At 61.1% G+C, this 15043-nt stretch overlaps 1 protein-coding gene across 1 annotated transcript in view; it reads left to right on the plus strand.

Annotated features, from left to right (window-relative positions):
• The window catches only part of SORCS2 (sortilin related VPS10 domain containing receptor 2), a 497945-nt gene extending 485016 nt beyond the window's left edge, over positions 1–12929 (plus strand). Inside the window, 5 exon segments of the mRNA XM_070791869.1 lie at positions 435–560; positions 4873–4972; positions 5676–5778; positions 8597–8700; positions 10623–12929. Of these exon segments, the coding sequence (XP_070647970.1) occupies positions 435–560; positions 4873–4972; positions 5676–5778; positions 8597–8700; positions 10623–10687 (498 nt within the window). The 3' untranslated portion in view covers positions 10688–12929.
• Positions 12930–15043: the final 2114 nt, after the last annotated feature.

A 15043-nucleotide genomic window follows, 5' to 3' on the forward strand; every position in this document is an offset into this window, starting at 1 on the left:
TAGTATTATCTTGGGCACTGAAGGGTGAATAGGAGTTTTCCAGATGGATGTGTATGGAGTGGGACTTCCCGGAAGCAGAGCTTTGTGGGTTGAGGGAGCTGCATGCTCAGGAGCCCTGACGCCTGGGAGGACAGCAAGCGAGGGAGGGGCTGCTCACCTGGTGGTGGTGGGAGAACTGAGCTGAAGGGGGGCAGCCCTGGGCAAGCAGACACTGTGGTGGGGGCGAAAGGCTGAGGGCCCAGGAGGGCAGGGATGCGGGAGGTGGACGATGACGCCAAAGGGTGCCGGGGCCACCCCCATGCCAGGCAGGGGTCAAGAACGGCCGAGACTCGGACAGGTCACGTGGGGTTGGAGAGTGATCGTGGGGGCCCTGGAGCACAGCCGGGGACAGAGGAGGCACGCTGGTGCATCAGAGGGGCTCCGTGTCCCCGCAGGAGACCAGCATCCCTGAGGAGCTGATGGTGACGGTGGTAAAGCCAGGGCTGCCCACCTTGGCCGACCTGCACGTGCTCCTGCCGCCTCCCAGGCCCACGAGGAAGAGGAGCCTCACCAGTGACAAGGTACCTCCCGCGGCTGCTGGGCCGGGTGCCCCCCGCGTGGCGTAGGGTCTGATGGTGATACCCGACAAGCACGGGGACCTCAGTCACTCTTCAGCACGTAAAGGCCTATCTCTCACCGATCGCTGTCCCTCCTCCCCCTTGGGGCTACCTCAGCGTCTCGGTGGTGGAGGAGTGGGCGGGGGGCCGGGCACCGGGCTGGACCAGCCCCACAACGGGCACGTGCCAATTTCACTCCCATTTCTTCGGCTGGACCTGGTCGCACCACCCCAGCCTCACTGCGAGGGGTGAGCACCACCCAGGGGCCTCCAGGACCTGGTTTCAGGACATCCAACTAGGATTGGGACTGAAAGGTGAAAGGGGAGCCCTTCACGCCTTCCAGGGCGGCTGTAGTTCCACAACAAGCAGACACTGACGAGTGTGGGTGAGGACGTGGAGGGACTTGGCCCCTCGGTCACTGCTGAGATGGAACGGAAAATGGTGCGGCCGCCGTAGAAGCTGTCTGGCAGATCTTCAAACACGAAGCTACCACATAACACGGCAGCGTCACTCCCCAGGGATGTACCGAAGAGAAGTAAAAATGTGTGTCTACACACACACTCGTGCACGGGTGTCCGTGAACCCAAAGTAGAAGCAACCCAAATGCCCACCCGCAGACGACTGGGCGAGGAGGAGGCGGCCCAGACGCACAGCAGAACATTACTCAGCCGCAAACAGGAGTGACATTCTGATCCAGGCTGCAACTTGGGTGAACCCGAGCATGATGCAAAATGAAAGAAGATGGTCATAAAAAAGCCACTGATGTGCGATTCCATTTATACGAAATGTCCGAATCGGCAAATCCAGAGACCACGCAGGAGTGGTTGCCAGGGGCTGGGGGGGCAGGGCGGTGACTGCTGGTGGGGCAGGGTTTGCCCTGGGAGGATGAAAGCGTCCTTTGGGAGGAGTTAAACGGTAGTAGTGATCACGTGACTGTGAATATATACTAAAAACCGCCGAATGGTACACTTTACAAAAGTAAATATCTCCAAAAAAAAAAGAACAATCAGAACCACAGCCAAGCTCTGGACTAGTCGCGGACACAGATGTCCACACAGACGGTCTGGAAAGAGTGACCAATGCTGAGGCGGGGCTGCAGCACGGCCCGCAGCACCCCTGTGTGTGGGTGGTAGCGCCCATTTTACAGACGAGGGGGCGAGGCTCAGTGAGACCCCCACCAGGAAGCACAGTGCAGGCATGGTGCCCACCACCGCTCTGGCTGCAGAGCCGTGCTCGAGCCATGCCCGGGAGGCCTCCGGGTGGACCCTTGACTGTGCCGGCCTGACCCACAGCCCTTCCTGAAGGGCATCCACATCTGAACCTGGGGCTCCCAGCCAAGCCTGAGCCCTGATGATAGGTGTCTCCGGACGTTGGCCAGCAGCTGGTTGAGAGTCATTGACCCACTTCTCAGATGAGGATCTGAGAGTAGAGGCTGGGTGAAGGTTGGGGAAGACTGCACGGGTCCCGGCTGCCAGCACTTGGCTGGGAGGCTGCACCCACTGGGGGCACTTTAGAGTGAGGGTTAGAAGGAAAGGAGCGGGGGTACTCCCCCCATTGTGCTGAGTGCTCAGAGTAAACCGTGGGGTACTCTCCCCGTTGTCCTGAGTGCTAGTTCAGTTCAGTTCAGTCCCTCAGTCGTGTCCAACTCTTTGCTACCCCATGAAGCACAGCAAAAAAGCTGAAACTCCAGTACTTTGGCCACCTCATGCGAAGAGTTGACTCATTGGAAAAGACTCCGAGTGCTAGAGTGAACCACAAAGTACTCCCCCACTGTCGTGGGTGCTCGGAGTAAACCGCGGGGACTCCCCCCGTTCCCTCATGAGAAACCTATATGCAGGTCAGGAAGCCACAGTTAGAACTGGACATGGAACAACAGTCTGGTTCCAAATAGGAAAAGGAGTATGTCAAGGCTGTATATTGTCACCCTGCTTATTTAACTTATATGCAGAGTACATCATGAGAAACACTGGAATCAAGCTGGAATCAAGATTGCCGGGAGAAATATCAATAATCTCAGATATGCAGATGACACCACCCTTACGGCAGAAAGTGAAGAAGAACTAAAGAGCCTCTTGATGAAAGTAAAAGAGGAGAGTGAAAAAGTTGGCTTAAAGCTCAACATTCAGAAAACAAAGATCATGGCATCCGGTCCCATCACTTCATGGCAAATAGATGGGGAAACAGTGGAAACAGTGAGAGACTTTATTTTGGGGGGCTCCAAAATCACTGCAGAAGGTTACTGCAGCCATGAAATTAAAAGATGCTTACTCCTTGGAAGGAAAGTTATAACCAACCTAGACAGCATATTAAAAAGCAGAGACATTCCTTAGACAACAAAGGTCTGTCTAAGCAAGGCTAGGTTTTTCCAGGAGTCATGTATGGATGTGAGATTTGGACTATAAGAAAGCTGAACACCAAAGAATTGATGCTTTTGAACTGTGGTGTTGGAGAAGACTCTTGAGAGTCCCTTGGACTGCAAGGAGATCCAACCAGTCCATCCTAAAGGAAACCAGTCCTGAATATTAATTGGAAGGATTGATGCTAAAGCTGAAACTCCAATACTTTGGTCACCTGATGGTTAGAGCTGACTCATTGGAAAAGACCCTGATGCTGGGAAAGACTGAGGGCAGGAGGAGAAGGGGACGACAGAGGATGAGATGGTTGGATGGCATCACCATCTCAATGGACATGAGTTTGAGTAAACTCTGGGAGTTGGTGATGGACAGGGAGGCCTAGCGTGCTGCAGTCCTTGGGGTCACGGAGTCAGACACGACTGAGCGCCTGAACTGAACTTCCCCCAGTGTCCTGAGTGCTCAGAGTAAATCATGTGCCCAAAGTAAGGGAGAAGCCTTAGCCGCACACCCGTCCACTGCCAGCAGCCAATCCTAGGGAGTCTGCTGTGTGCAGAGCTCAGGTCTCGGGGTGCCATGCGAGATGCTTGTACGAATCCTCACGATGACCTGAGGACAGAGAGGTGCCGAGAGCCTGGGGTGTGGTTGGGAGCCCCGGGTTCAGATGTGGATGCCCTTCACAGTCAAGGGTCCACCCGGAGGCCACCTGGGTGTGGCTCGAGCACGGCTCTGCAGCCAGAGCGGGGGTGGGCACCATGCCCACACTGTGCTTCCTGGCAGGGGTCTCACTGAGCCTCGCTTCCCTCGTCTGTAAAATGGGCACTACCACCCACACTCAGGGGTCCTGCGAGCCATGCTGCAGCCCTGCCTCAGCGCTGGTCTCTCTCTCCAGACCGTCTGCGTGGGCATCGGTGCCCACAACTAGTCCAGAGCTTGGCTGCGGATCTGATTCTTCTTTTTACTTTGAGATGTTTACTTTTGTAAAGTGTACCATTCAGTGGTTTTAGTATATTCACAGCCATGGGACCACTGTTACCAACTCCTCCCACAGGAAACCCCGCCCCACCAGCAGTCACCCCCCTCCAGCCCCTGGCAACCACTCATGTACTGGCACCTTTCTGTTCTTGGTTCAAGCAGCAGAACCAGGTACTTCCCAGATCCTCCAGGTGGGGAGCTGTGTAAGCGGCAGGCCAAGCCAGCACCCTCATTCTGTGAACAGGAGCCGAGTCCCAGAGGCCAAAATGCTGCTGAGGCTCGGCCAGAGTCCCCAGGGAATGTCCCCCGCCCAGAGGTCCCGGGAGCGGAGCCACGGGACCGCCGTCCCTGGGGGCCTACTTCCCCAGCACCTCTGCCCCTACCTGTGCAGAAGGCTGACACCTGACACCCATGTGGGCTGATTGAGTCCCTTCTGAGCCCCAGAAACTCCCCGCTTATGAATTCCCAAAGCAGTAGGGTGGCCCAGAGGCCCACTGCCCCTCCTCCACCCCACGATCTTGCAACACCACCCCTGGGAGTTCTTGGCCTCAGGTGTGGGGTCACTCGCATGCCTGGGTCACCTGCCCTGACCCTCCTTGTCCTCTTCTTGATCTTCCACCTCCGAGAAGCCTCCCCTGATTACTTCTGGGGACAGGGGCCTCCTGGACACCCCTGGATTACCACACTCCGTGGTCCCTACTAAAGCCGGAGCTCTCTGAGGGCAGGGCGACGCTTGGATCATCTTGTGTCCCTTCAGAGGTTCTTGGTGAGAGTTGGTTGGTGGCTAGCATTCCCATTTTACAGATGGGGTGACTGAGACCCGGAGAGGTGCAGGGGCCCTCCCCCAACCCCCTGACCTCAGAGAGTCAGGGCAGACGTCCGCTCAGCTCTCCCACTCCCCCTGCTGGGACCCTGAAGACACCCCTCATTCCCCCGCTCTGTGCTTTCAGAGACTCACGGCCATCCAGCAGGTGCTGAAAGCACAGAAGATCAGCTTCCTCCTGCGCGGCGGGGTCCGGGTCGTGGTGGCCGTGAGGGACGTGGACACAGGTGAGGGCCCGGGCCGGGCTCGCCTCTGCAAGGTGGGACGAGTGGGCGTCCAGGCCCCTCAGACGACACTGGCTACTGTGTACACTGGGGGCAGAGGGGGCCCCTCTGCTGACCACATGTCCCTCCTGGCCGGGTGGTCGTCTCAGTTAAATCCTGGTCAGCCTTGCTGCCCTCTCCATGGACGCATGGAGCTCTTGCTTTAATTTACGTCATTTAGGGTCTCAGATGGGGCTTCCCAGGTGGTACCAGTGGTACAGAACCCGCCTGCCAGTGCAGGAGACATAAGAGACCTGGGTTCGATCCCTGAGTCAGGAAGGCCCCCTGGAGGAGGGCATGGCACCCCGCTCCAGCATTCTTGCCTGGAGAATCGCTTGGACAGACGAGCCTGGCGGGCTACAGTCCATGGGGTCACAGAGTCAGACGTGACTGAAGCGACTGAGCACGCACGCAGGGTCTCAGATGCACTCTGCCCCCATGCCCACCACGGACTCTCCTCTCCGCTCTGGGGCAAGAATCTTGGCAGGAGCTGAAGGGCCGCTTTCTGCTCCGTGAAGACGCATGTCCATGCCAGCATCGGTCTGGACGGAGCTGTGTCCACTTTCTAGGGGGCGAAGGACCAGGGCCGGGCTTTACCCAGTGGGGTCCCAGGTTCCGGGGGCGGCCGCTGCCCACTCTGAGCGCTCACAGGCCGTTCTGCCCACAGGTCCCCCGAGCCTGGGAGGCGGAGGCGGCTACTGGGCAGTGGTGATCCTCTTCGTCAGCGGGCTCTTCGCGGTCGGGGCCTTCATCCTGTACAAGTTCAAAAGGCAAGGCCGCCTGGCCTCCCTGGGCTCACAGGGCATGTGGGCGGGGCCAGAGGGCCACGGAGGGCTGGGACTGTGCCCTTGATGGGCCACGGGACAGGGAGGGGGCCTCCTCTGGACCCGCGTGCTGGTCCTGAGTCATCTTGGTCCCTGAGGGCAGCCGGCCACTCACAAGCCAGGGAGCGTCTTCCACCCGATCCTCCCCTCTGCTCCCCCACCCATTTTACAGATGAGGAAACCCAGGCTCAGAGAGGTCAAGCGATTGTCCCAGAGCAACATAGCTGAGCAGTGCGGCTCTGACCCCAGGCCGTGTCCTCCACCACCCATGCTCACCCCAGCGCTCACCCACCCTTCCCTCCACGAGCTTGAGCCAGAGCTGCCCTGTGCCAGGCGCCCCACAGCAAGGTGGGGGGTGGGACTCCAGCTTCTTTTGGGAAGGAGTCAGGGTGGGTTAGTGACACCCAGGGTGGGAGCAGCAGGGGCTCAGGATGAGGCTGGGTGGGTGGCAAGCTCAGTGTGCGGTCATCAGAGGGGCTGTGGTGCCTCCTCCCCTCTGACCTCGATCCTCATCTGTAAAATGGGTTTAACAGCCCACAGTGCCGGGATTATTCATGGGCACCCTCGGAGGCGCTGGAGAATCTGATCTTACCCGGATATGGGGCCTGGGGATGGACACAAAGGCCAGAGAGTGTCGCCAGACTCATGCCCTGCAAATCCAGCTGTGAGATCCGACCCCCGCGTTTCACCCCATCTGGCTGGTTCGACTCCAGTGGCCTCGGGGTCTCCTAGCTCAGGGTCACCATTGGGAACAGTCTGGAGACATCCTGACCCTCCGGCTCCTGCTCCTTGGAGGCCAAGGGTCCCTCCTGCAGCCCAGGACTCTGCTGGGTCTCTGTCCTCCAGGACCATTCACACTGGGCGACCCACCCTCCCGACCTGCGGGGCAGCCCAGATGGCAGCAGGGCTGGGTCAGCCTCCCAGACCAGCTCGCCATCCAGTCTGCGGCTCTGGCCAGTCTCTTTCCCTCCCTGGGCTTCAGTTTCCTCATCTGTAAAAGGGGACTAATCAGGAGGGAGGCAGGAGAAAGGGAAGAAGAATAAGCAGGCAGGTGCAGAGGCAGGGCCCTGTCGCCTGCAGACATTGTCCGGAGCACATCTCCCTTCTTACCGTGATGTGTTCAGTTGGAACCTTGTGAAAACCTCCCGGCCCTGGCCTGGCTCAGGCAGGCTGTTAGTGGGTGAGTCCCGAGAGGCTGCAGAGAGGACGGGTGAGACGCTGCCTCCCAGGTCAGAGCTGTGCTGGAGGCACGGGCTAGACTCAGGGTTTGGGCCCCCACCCCCTTCTCTTTCCCCTCGGACCTTAGTTGGGGCGAATTTGGGCTTCTCCCAGGGTAACCCACCGCAGTCCTCCTGCCTGGAGGATCCCGTGGACAGAGGAGCCTGGCGGGCTACAGCCCATAAGGTCACAAAGAGTCGGACACGACCGACGTGACTGAGACCAAATGAAGGGCTCCTGAGAACTGCAGGGTGGCAGGAGTTACCCAGGCAGCAGAAGGCAGGCCTGGCAGGTCAGGCATGAAAGGGGCAGGATTCCAGTCTCTTTACCTTGCCATCTTCAGACCCCCCGAGGCCCAGAGTGCAGCTCCCATGAGTTGCTCCAGATTTATGGCTCCAGTGTAAATAGTCCCAAAGGCACCTTGTCTCCAGAGGGGGCGGGGAGGAAGGGAAGACCTTGAGCCCAGCCCAGGAGCCGGCCCCAGGAGAGGCAAGGGTGTGACCGCTGGGCTCACCCAGCGCTCTGAGGGCTTATTTCTGAATTAATCATGGGAGGGTGGTTACCATGGAAACAGTGGACGGAGCACAGTTCTGGGGGTGAGTGTGCCCCCAGAGCACTGGCGTCACCTGGGGAAGAGAGCAGAACAGATGGACAGAAGTGCCCCATTTGTCCGGATGCTTTAAGCTTTTTGGGGAGCTGGACTTTCCTAGCTGGCGCAGCCGTCAGCCTGGCTGGGCCTGCCTGCATAACAAGCAGCTCCTAAGTCTCAGAGGCTCTCAGTCACCGAGTGCTGTAGTCCCCTGGGGCCCATCATGACCCAACCCACCCCCGCGGCCTGAGTGTGCATCCTGCCATCTCAGTATTTCCAGAGAACTGCCGCTGTTGGCGAACTGCCGATGGTGGCTCTGAGGAAGCCCACCCTCCCACCGAGCCTCAGTTTCCTCATCTGTAAAGTGGAACCATGCATCCTTTGGAGTTTTACTCCAACTAAGTGGGCGTCACACACGAAGGAGCCCGGCCCAGGGCCCTGAGCCCAGTCCCAGCTGAGGCAGAGGGGGGCTGTGCCCTCCATCTCCTTTCCCTCTGCCCTGGAGAGGATGGGCACTAGAGGACGCCCCAGGGCCTGGGCAGGGCTCAGCAAACACCTCTCAGAGCCTGTCAGCATCGCATGCCTTGTGGAAACACACACCTGATGACCTGATCAGAACCTGGAGGTGATGGGTGACAGGGACCTGAAAGAGATAAAGAAACACCCTCTCCCTGCAGCACGCTTCAGGGGAGACAGATGGACGGTCCTTGATGGGGTAGAGGCAAACCCAGAGCTGTGGGAGCTCACAGGACGGAGGGCTTCCTGGAGGAGGTGGCTTGGCACAGAGGTGGTGCAGGAGGGCTTCCTGGAGGAGGTGGCGTGGCGCAGAGGTGGCGCAGGAGGCAGATCCAGGAGCGATGAGAGCACCACACAGAAGGGTGGGCTGGGGGCCTCCAGGGACAGGCGTCCCAGGCAGAGCCCTGATCTCCCCGCCACCCACCACCCCCTGCCTTGCAGGAAACGCCCCGGCAGGACCGTGTATGCCCAGATGCACAACGAGAAGGAGCAGGAAATGACAAGCCCCGTGAGCCACAGCCAGGGTGTGCAGAGCGCCATCCAGGGTGAGGAGTTCATAGAGGATGAGCTCCACCCACAGACTCTAGGTAACGCCCGCCCCCAACACCCCCTCCGCCGGGAGCCCCTCCACCACCACCGCCAGGCCTGGGGCCGGGCAGGCCCTACCCTGGGTCCTCTCCTTCTGACAGGTGATGGCAGGAGTCCCCTGGGGCTGCCAGTGGACCCGGACCCCAGACGCCCGTCCCCACAGTCCCCTGAGGGGTGGGAGAGACAGGAGCGCTGGCTTCCATGGCAAAGCTGCTGTGTTCTGGGGGGTCCCGGGGTCCTCTCCCCACAGTCACCCCCTCCACGCTCCCGGCATCCCTCCCGTCACTGGGAAGACGATGCCCTTGGCCGTGCGCACACGGACATAACCACCTGTGCACAGCCCTTTACAGTTTGTACAGCATCTGTTTCATGACCCCATTGCCCCCCCCCAGTGGCCAGCGGGGAGGACGGAGCAGCTGCCCGCTTAGTGGCCTCCTCTAGGGGTGGGGGTCTGTGTCGACCTCCGGTTCTCTCTTGGGGCCTCTCATGAGCTGGCATTCGTGGGCTGAGCCCCACCACGTCGAAGCTTCTGCCAGTGATGACGCAGCAGCTGGCTCAGCCCACTGCACCGTCCACCCAGCGCCTGCCTGCGGCCTCTGCGCTGCGGAGACCAGGGAGGGGACAGCCTGGCCGTCACTGCTGCCCCTTGGTTCTGACTCTGTGGTTGAGGTGACCACAGTCTGTCCATCTTTGGGGAAGACACACACTCTGATGGGACAGCAGGCCCCATCTCCACTCCCTCCTCAACCCACGGGGAGACTGAGGCCCGGGAGCCCTGAGTCCCGCCCGAGTACTGGAGCCGCCCACCCGGTCGCCTGAGCGCTGAGTGCTCCAGGCCACGTGAATGCTGAATGCTCCCAGCTGCATGAGCACTGAGTGCTCCAGCCGGCATGGCTTCCTCCATAGCCCAGCAGGGGCACTCCTTTTCAGAGCTGAGACCCGGACTGGCCCGGGGCCAGGGCCACACAGCTGGTGGGAGTCCACGGGCTGGGGTCCAGACCCTGGGGCCCCAGCTCCCCCGACCCTTAACAGTCGCTCTGCACCCCACCTGCCCTGCACGCCCCGCCCTTGGGGTGCTGTGACGTCCCCAGTGGGGCCCGAGGAAGCTGCCACCTGGGGGGGGGGGGTGTCATCGCTGCTCTTTTATCCCCTCAACCTGTATCTGCCGTGTCCCTGGGACTCGGAGGCGGAATCGCGGCCCCCATCTTTTAATCGGCTAGAAGTGAGGTTCAGAGGTGACGTCGCCCACCCAGGCGGCCCAGTGGACAGGTGGCTGACCTTGGACCCAAAGCCCGGGGCCGGCTCACGACCCCGTGGCCCCCACGGCCCCGCTGGAACCTCTGGGCCGCTCCGTCTCGATGCGCCCGGGAGGTGGGGGCTCCAGGCGGCCAGCGGCCACGCCTCTGCTCCCCGAGGGTCTCAGAACGCGGCCCCGCCCGGGACCCTGGCGGACCCCTGCGTTTCTGACGGTGCCCTGTGCCCTTCTCTCTCCCGCCGCCGCCCGGGGCCTCGTCGGGCCGCCCTGCAGTGGCCCCTGCCCGGGGGGGACAGAGCCCCGCCTACCTCCCCCTGCTGCCGATGCCGGGGCCGGCCCCCTCTGCAGGTCAGTGGGGGCGGTGGGGGCGGGTGGCGGGCGCGGCCTCACCCCCGAGGCCCCCTGGGTCCACTGCTTGTGCCGGCACCGAGAGACCCGCCCTCAGTCACCCGCCCACCCCACCGCCTCCGCACCCGCGTCCAGGCACGACCCGCACGGCGGGAGGAAGCTCGGGATGCCCCGCACGTCGGCGGAGCCGCACACGGTGCACGCGCCGCGCCCGCACGCCGCCGCCCGCGTCCCGCGCCGCTGGGCCTGCCGCGCTCACGCCGGTCTCTCCTCCAGGGAACCACTCGGGCGTGGTCCTGAGCGTCAGCTCCCGGGAGATGCACAGCTACCTGGTGAGCTGAGGCCCCGGCGGCCGCGCCCGGAACGCTCTCCTCTCCGCCGCGTCATCCCCCGCGGAGGGCCCAGGACCACACGCGCCCCTGGCTCGGGGTGGGACCCGCACCCCCGCGGAGACCTCGGGAAAGCCTCCTCCTCCTCCCGCCGCGTCCACGCCAGCCGACAGCTGCCCCCGCCCCGTCCAGCTCAAGCCCGCCCCGCCTCGCCCCGGCCCCCAACTCTGGACACTGTCAGCCCACACCCCGTCACTCCGGCGAGGAGGCCTGACTTCTCATAGGCGAGGCCGGGCCCCCTGAGGCTGGGGGGTGAGCCTGCCGGACTCTCAGAAGTGCAGAACCCCCACCCACCCCTCTCCGCCTCCATCACCCGCACCGTGGGCTCCTGTTCCCCGGAGGAACGCCGAGTCACCACTTTCTTCCTCGGAACCCCCAGGAGGGCAGCTCCCACCGCTCCCACGCCCGTCCCTCTGCGGTGGGTCGTGCACACCCCCTCCAGAATCCGGAAAGCCTGCTGCGGGGTCCCCCCCAGCCACCCTCCAGGCCTCCCTCCGTGCTCCCCTTCCTCTTTTTAACCTGCAGAGATGATGTAAATACCTCTCTAGGTAGCCATTTGCGGTTTTTTTGGTGGGGAGGTTGTTCTCTTTTTATTGCCAAGCAGTAGCCCCCGTTCTTGGGAACCCCCTTGCCGAAAGCCCAGGAATGCTCCTCCGCCCCCACTGGCAGCCTTCTCTCCTGCCCCCCCCCCTAAAAAAAAGCAAAGCTCCCCCAGCCCCGCCCTCCAAGGGATCCAGCGCCCCCACCCCCCAGCCGGCCCATGTGCAGGCTTCCTGCCCAGGATCCGCCTCGACACAGATGCCCAGTGCTTTGCGATTCCTCATTTCTAGAGGGAGCCGCGTAGAGACCCAGGAACCAGGAGAGGTTAGAAAGGCAGAGCGTGAAGGGCGACAAGTGGTGCCCGCCTCGTCTTAAAGACAGAGCCGCTGAGGCGCAGAGAGGGAGTGGCTGCCCCAGGGTCACACACAGCAAGGGGGCCACAGAGGTGCCCCGGGAGCCAGCCCCACCCCCACCCCGTGCTTCCCACACAGTTCGACCCCCCTCGATCACCGCTCACCGATGCCTAGAGTCAGGGCCGCCGGGAGCATCTAGGGGCAGGGTTTCACCTTTTGCCTTGAAACTGGAAGTCAGCGTCCCCTCCCCTCCCACCTGGGCTCTCGGTGGCCAGAGCGTCCTCCCAGAGGTGGGGACACCCCAGGTCCCAGGCTAGGACCCCGCTGGCCGTGAGGAGGAGTCCAGGATGAAGCCCGGAACGGTGGGAAGCCTTAGCCCGCTTCCACAGAAAAGAAAGGCGGCCTGCGGAGGGTCATCCGCACCCCCAGAGCAGCTCCCGCGTGCGGGAGGGGGCGACCCTGGCGTCCAGCCCCGTGTGTTGCAAATGGGGTCTGAGACCGGTTCAGAAGGGGTCGCTGCAGGTCGCCGGGAGGGCGGCAGAGGCGCCCCCTCCCCTTGCGGCGGCCCACCCAGCTGAGCCGCTGGCCGTGCCAGCGTCCTCCACAACCTCGGGGAAGTGCGGGAGTTGCGGGGTGCTGCGGGGAGAGGCTGGGTTCTCAGGGCATCTGCCTCCGCCAGCCTGCCTGCCGTCTCCAAAGACCCCTTAGGGAACCCCGCGTCCTGCCATCCACCCCCACCCAGCCCGTGAGCCTCATTCCAGGGTCAGACACCTTCAGCGCCGGCCAGGTCCCAGGTCAAGGTCAGCAGGGAGCCCCTGGACGCAGCACAGCAGAGCCTCCGGGTGATGACGCCCCTGTGACCTCCTGACCCTCAGCTGCATTGTCTTGCTGATGGGATAGGGCTTCCCTTTAGCTATTTGTGTTCTTCTCGTATTTTATGTCATCATTTCTATGAAGAGCATTTTGGGTGTGCAGACCCAAGAGCCTGGGAATAAGTTGGCATCTATAACCGAATACGTTTCCGTCCCCATAACCGTGTAGATCCACACGTAGGTCTGGGTTTATCTGGTTCCACGTTTTGCGGTCCTGCGTCTTTGCCCTACAGGTATTCACGGGCCCCAGGGAAGAGCGGGCTGGGCTTGGACCGCTAACGTCTCATTCAGCTGGATAGAGCCCACACTTCTATATGCACATAACAGAGATGCGATAAATTCTTTCTTATTTTTCCTTTTTAAAAATCAATAAATCATTTGTGATGCTTTTAACAAAGATTAAATGCATACGATCGGTGTTTGCCTTATTATGAAGCTCTTTGTCAATGTTTCCCTAAACATACACCCAGGGCCCCAGAACTGTGGTGTCACGGAGGCTGGGGCGGGCCAGGGGTCCCTGCACTTTGCGGGGGAGGGTGCCATGACGTTGGCCATCTCGGTCGCTGGACCCAGATGTGCCACCTGCAAAGCAGTGATGCCACCACGCCCTCACATGGGTCGCCTCACTTCTCCTCCAGCAGCCAGCGAGGGGCCCTGGAGCACACTCCGTTTGCCCAGTGGGGTGCAGAGGCCAGGGGTTGAGGGCCTGGAGGTGCACCCCTGCTGAACGGAAGCCCCTGGTCCTTGAAATGCCACCCACTTGTCTTTGAGGAGACCGAGGAGCCAGGAGTAGATAGAGGAAGCCCTGATGTGGTCAGACCACCACCTCCATGCACACGCACACTCACACAGACACACACTGATATACTTGCACACAGAGACACGCAACACACACAGCTCTCACGCAGACTCACAGACACACCCCCTTCCTTCTCTGGACCACAGTACATGGAGTTCAGTGTCGTCAGCATCCTCAAAGCCTTCTGGCCAGATCTCGTGCCCCCTGGGACCGGGGCTGGACCCTAGGCTGGAGCCCTGAGTGAACAGGACACGCCCCTGGGGCCCAAAGGAGACCCCGGAGCTGTGGGGACTCTGACAATGATTGCAGGACCCAACCGGGAGGGGAGGGCTGGCGGCCCTATGGGAACCAGGTCTCCAGGGCGAGGAAGGAAAGGACGCATGGGAAGCAGGCCAGAGCCGGGGCCATGCAGGGCAGGGGAGGCCAGGAGGAGTGTGTGTGCATGTGTGTGAGAGTGTGTGCGCCTGTGTGTTTGCAGGCCAGGGCTGGGGCCATCCAGGGCAGGGGAGGCCAAGAGGAGTATGTGTGTGTGTGTGTGTGTGTGTGTTTGTGAGTGTCTGCATTTGCAGGATAGAGCCGGGGCCATCCAGGGTAGGGATGCTGTGGGGAGGCTGGAGAGGACTGTGTGTGTGAGTGTGTGTGTGAGTATGTGTGTGAGTGTGCGTATGTGTGTGTGCATGTATGTGTGTGAGTGTGTGTGTGCATGTGTGTGAGTGTGCTGTGTGCGTGCGTGCATGTGAGTGTGTGTGAGTGTGCGTGTGTGTGTGTGTGTGCACGTGAATGTATTGCCTGTATTTGTGTCTGTGTGTGTATATTTGTGTGTGTGTCTGTGTTTGCACTTCCTTGTGTCTTTGTGCATGTGTGGGTCTGTGTGTATACTTGTATCTGTGTATATATTTGTGTGTGTTTGCACTTTGTGTGTCTGTGTGTGTGCGAACGTGTGTCGTGCCTGTATTTGCGTCTGTGTGTCCATGCCTGTGTGTGATGTGCGCTGTGAGAGGAGAGACAGACAGGGGGCTCGAGGGCTGGCACCCACGGCGCACAAGCAGGTCTCCATGTGTACGTGCCAGGCCTGGGGGAGTGAGAACCCTCCTGCTCTGCTGGCGGATCGCGACCCCCAGCTCTCGGAGTGCGGGGTTTGTCGGGGGCCTCCCCTGGGAGAGGCCGGCGGGTGTGATTAGACGTGTGCAGCTCCCGTGTTGATCTATCTTGAGCCCCTTCCTGAACGGAGGGCCAGGCGGGGGTGCAGGGGAGTCATTCGGGGCCACGGCCCCTGGGACGGCCCCAGGCACAGCCAGGCCGGCCTCCTGCTCAGACCAAGAGGACACAAACGCTCCCCGCGGCGGCTACGAAGTGCGGGCGCTGTGACCACACCTGAGCTCCTGTGGCCATGCAGGTCCGTGTGTCCTCTGTCCACAGACAGGGAGACGGCGGCGCTGGCAGAGAAAGTTATTTTTAGCTCAAATAAGAGGCGTGGCTCTAACGCTCCAGCGAAGCCCCAGATTCCAGGTGGACTCGAGTTGACTTTGACCGAAGACACCAAGTCTGGCGTCCAGAGTCACCAGGTAGCCACGAACCACGGAGGGACAGACGGAAACACGCAGAGTCATCGACAAATCAGAATCAGAGGAGGAAAAATACTCTGAGGATCTGCTGTGCTCGTCCCTCTGGCTCGGTCAGTAAGACCGACGGCCGGTCCCCGTGGAAACCCAAACAGCTTTGCATCATCAACAGCAGAGTTTCA

Source organism: Bos indicus, chromosome 6 (genome assembly GCF_029378745.1).
Source record: "Bos indicus isolate NIAB-ARS_2022 breed Sahiwal x Tharparkar chromosome 6, NIAB-ARS_B.indTharparkar_mat_pri_1.0, whole genome shotgun sequence".
NCBI classification, from domain to species: Eukaryota; Metazoa; Chordata; class Mammalia; order Artiodactyla; family Bovidae; genus Bos; species Bos indicus.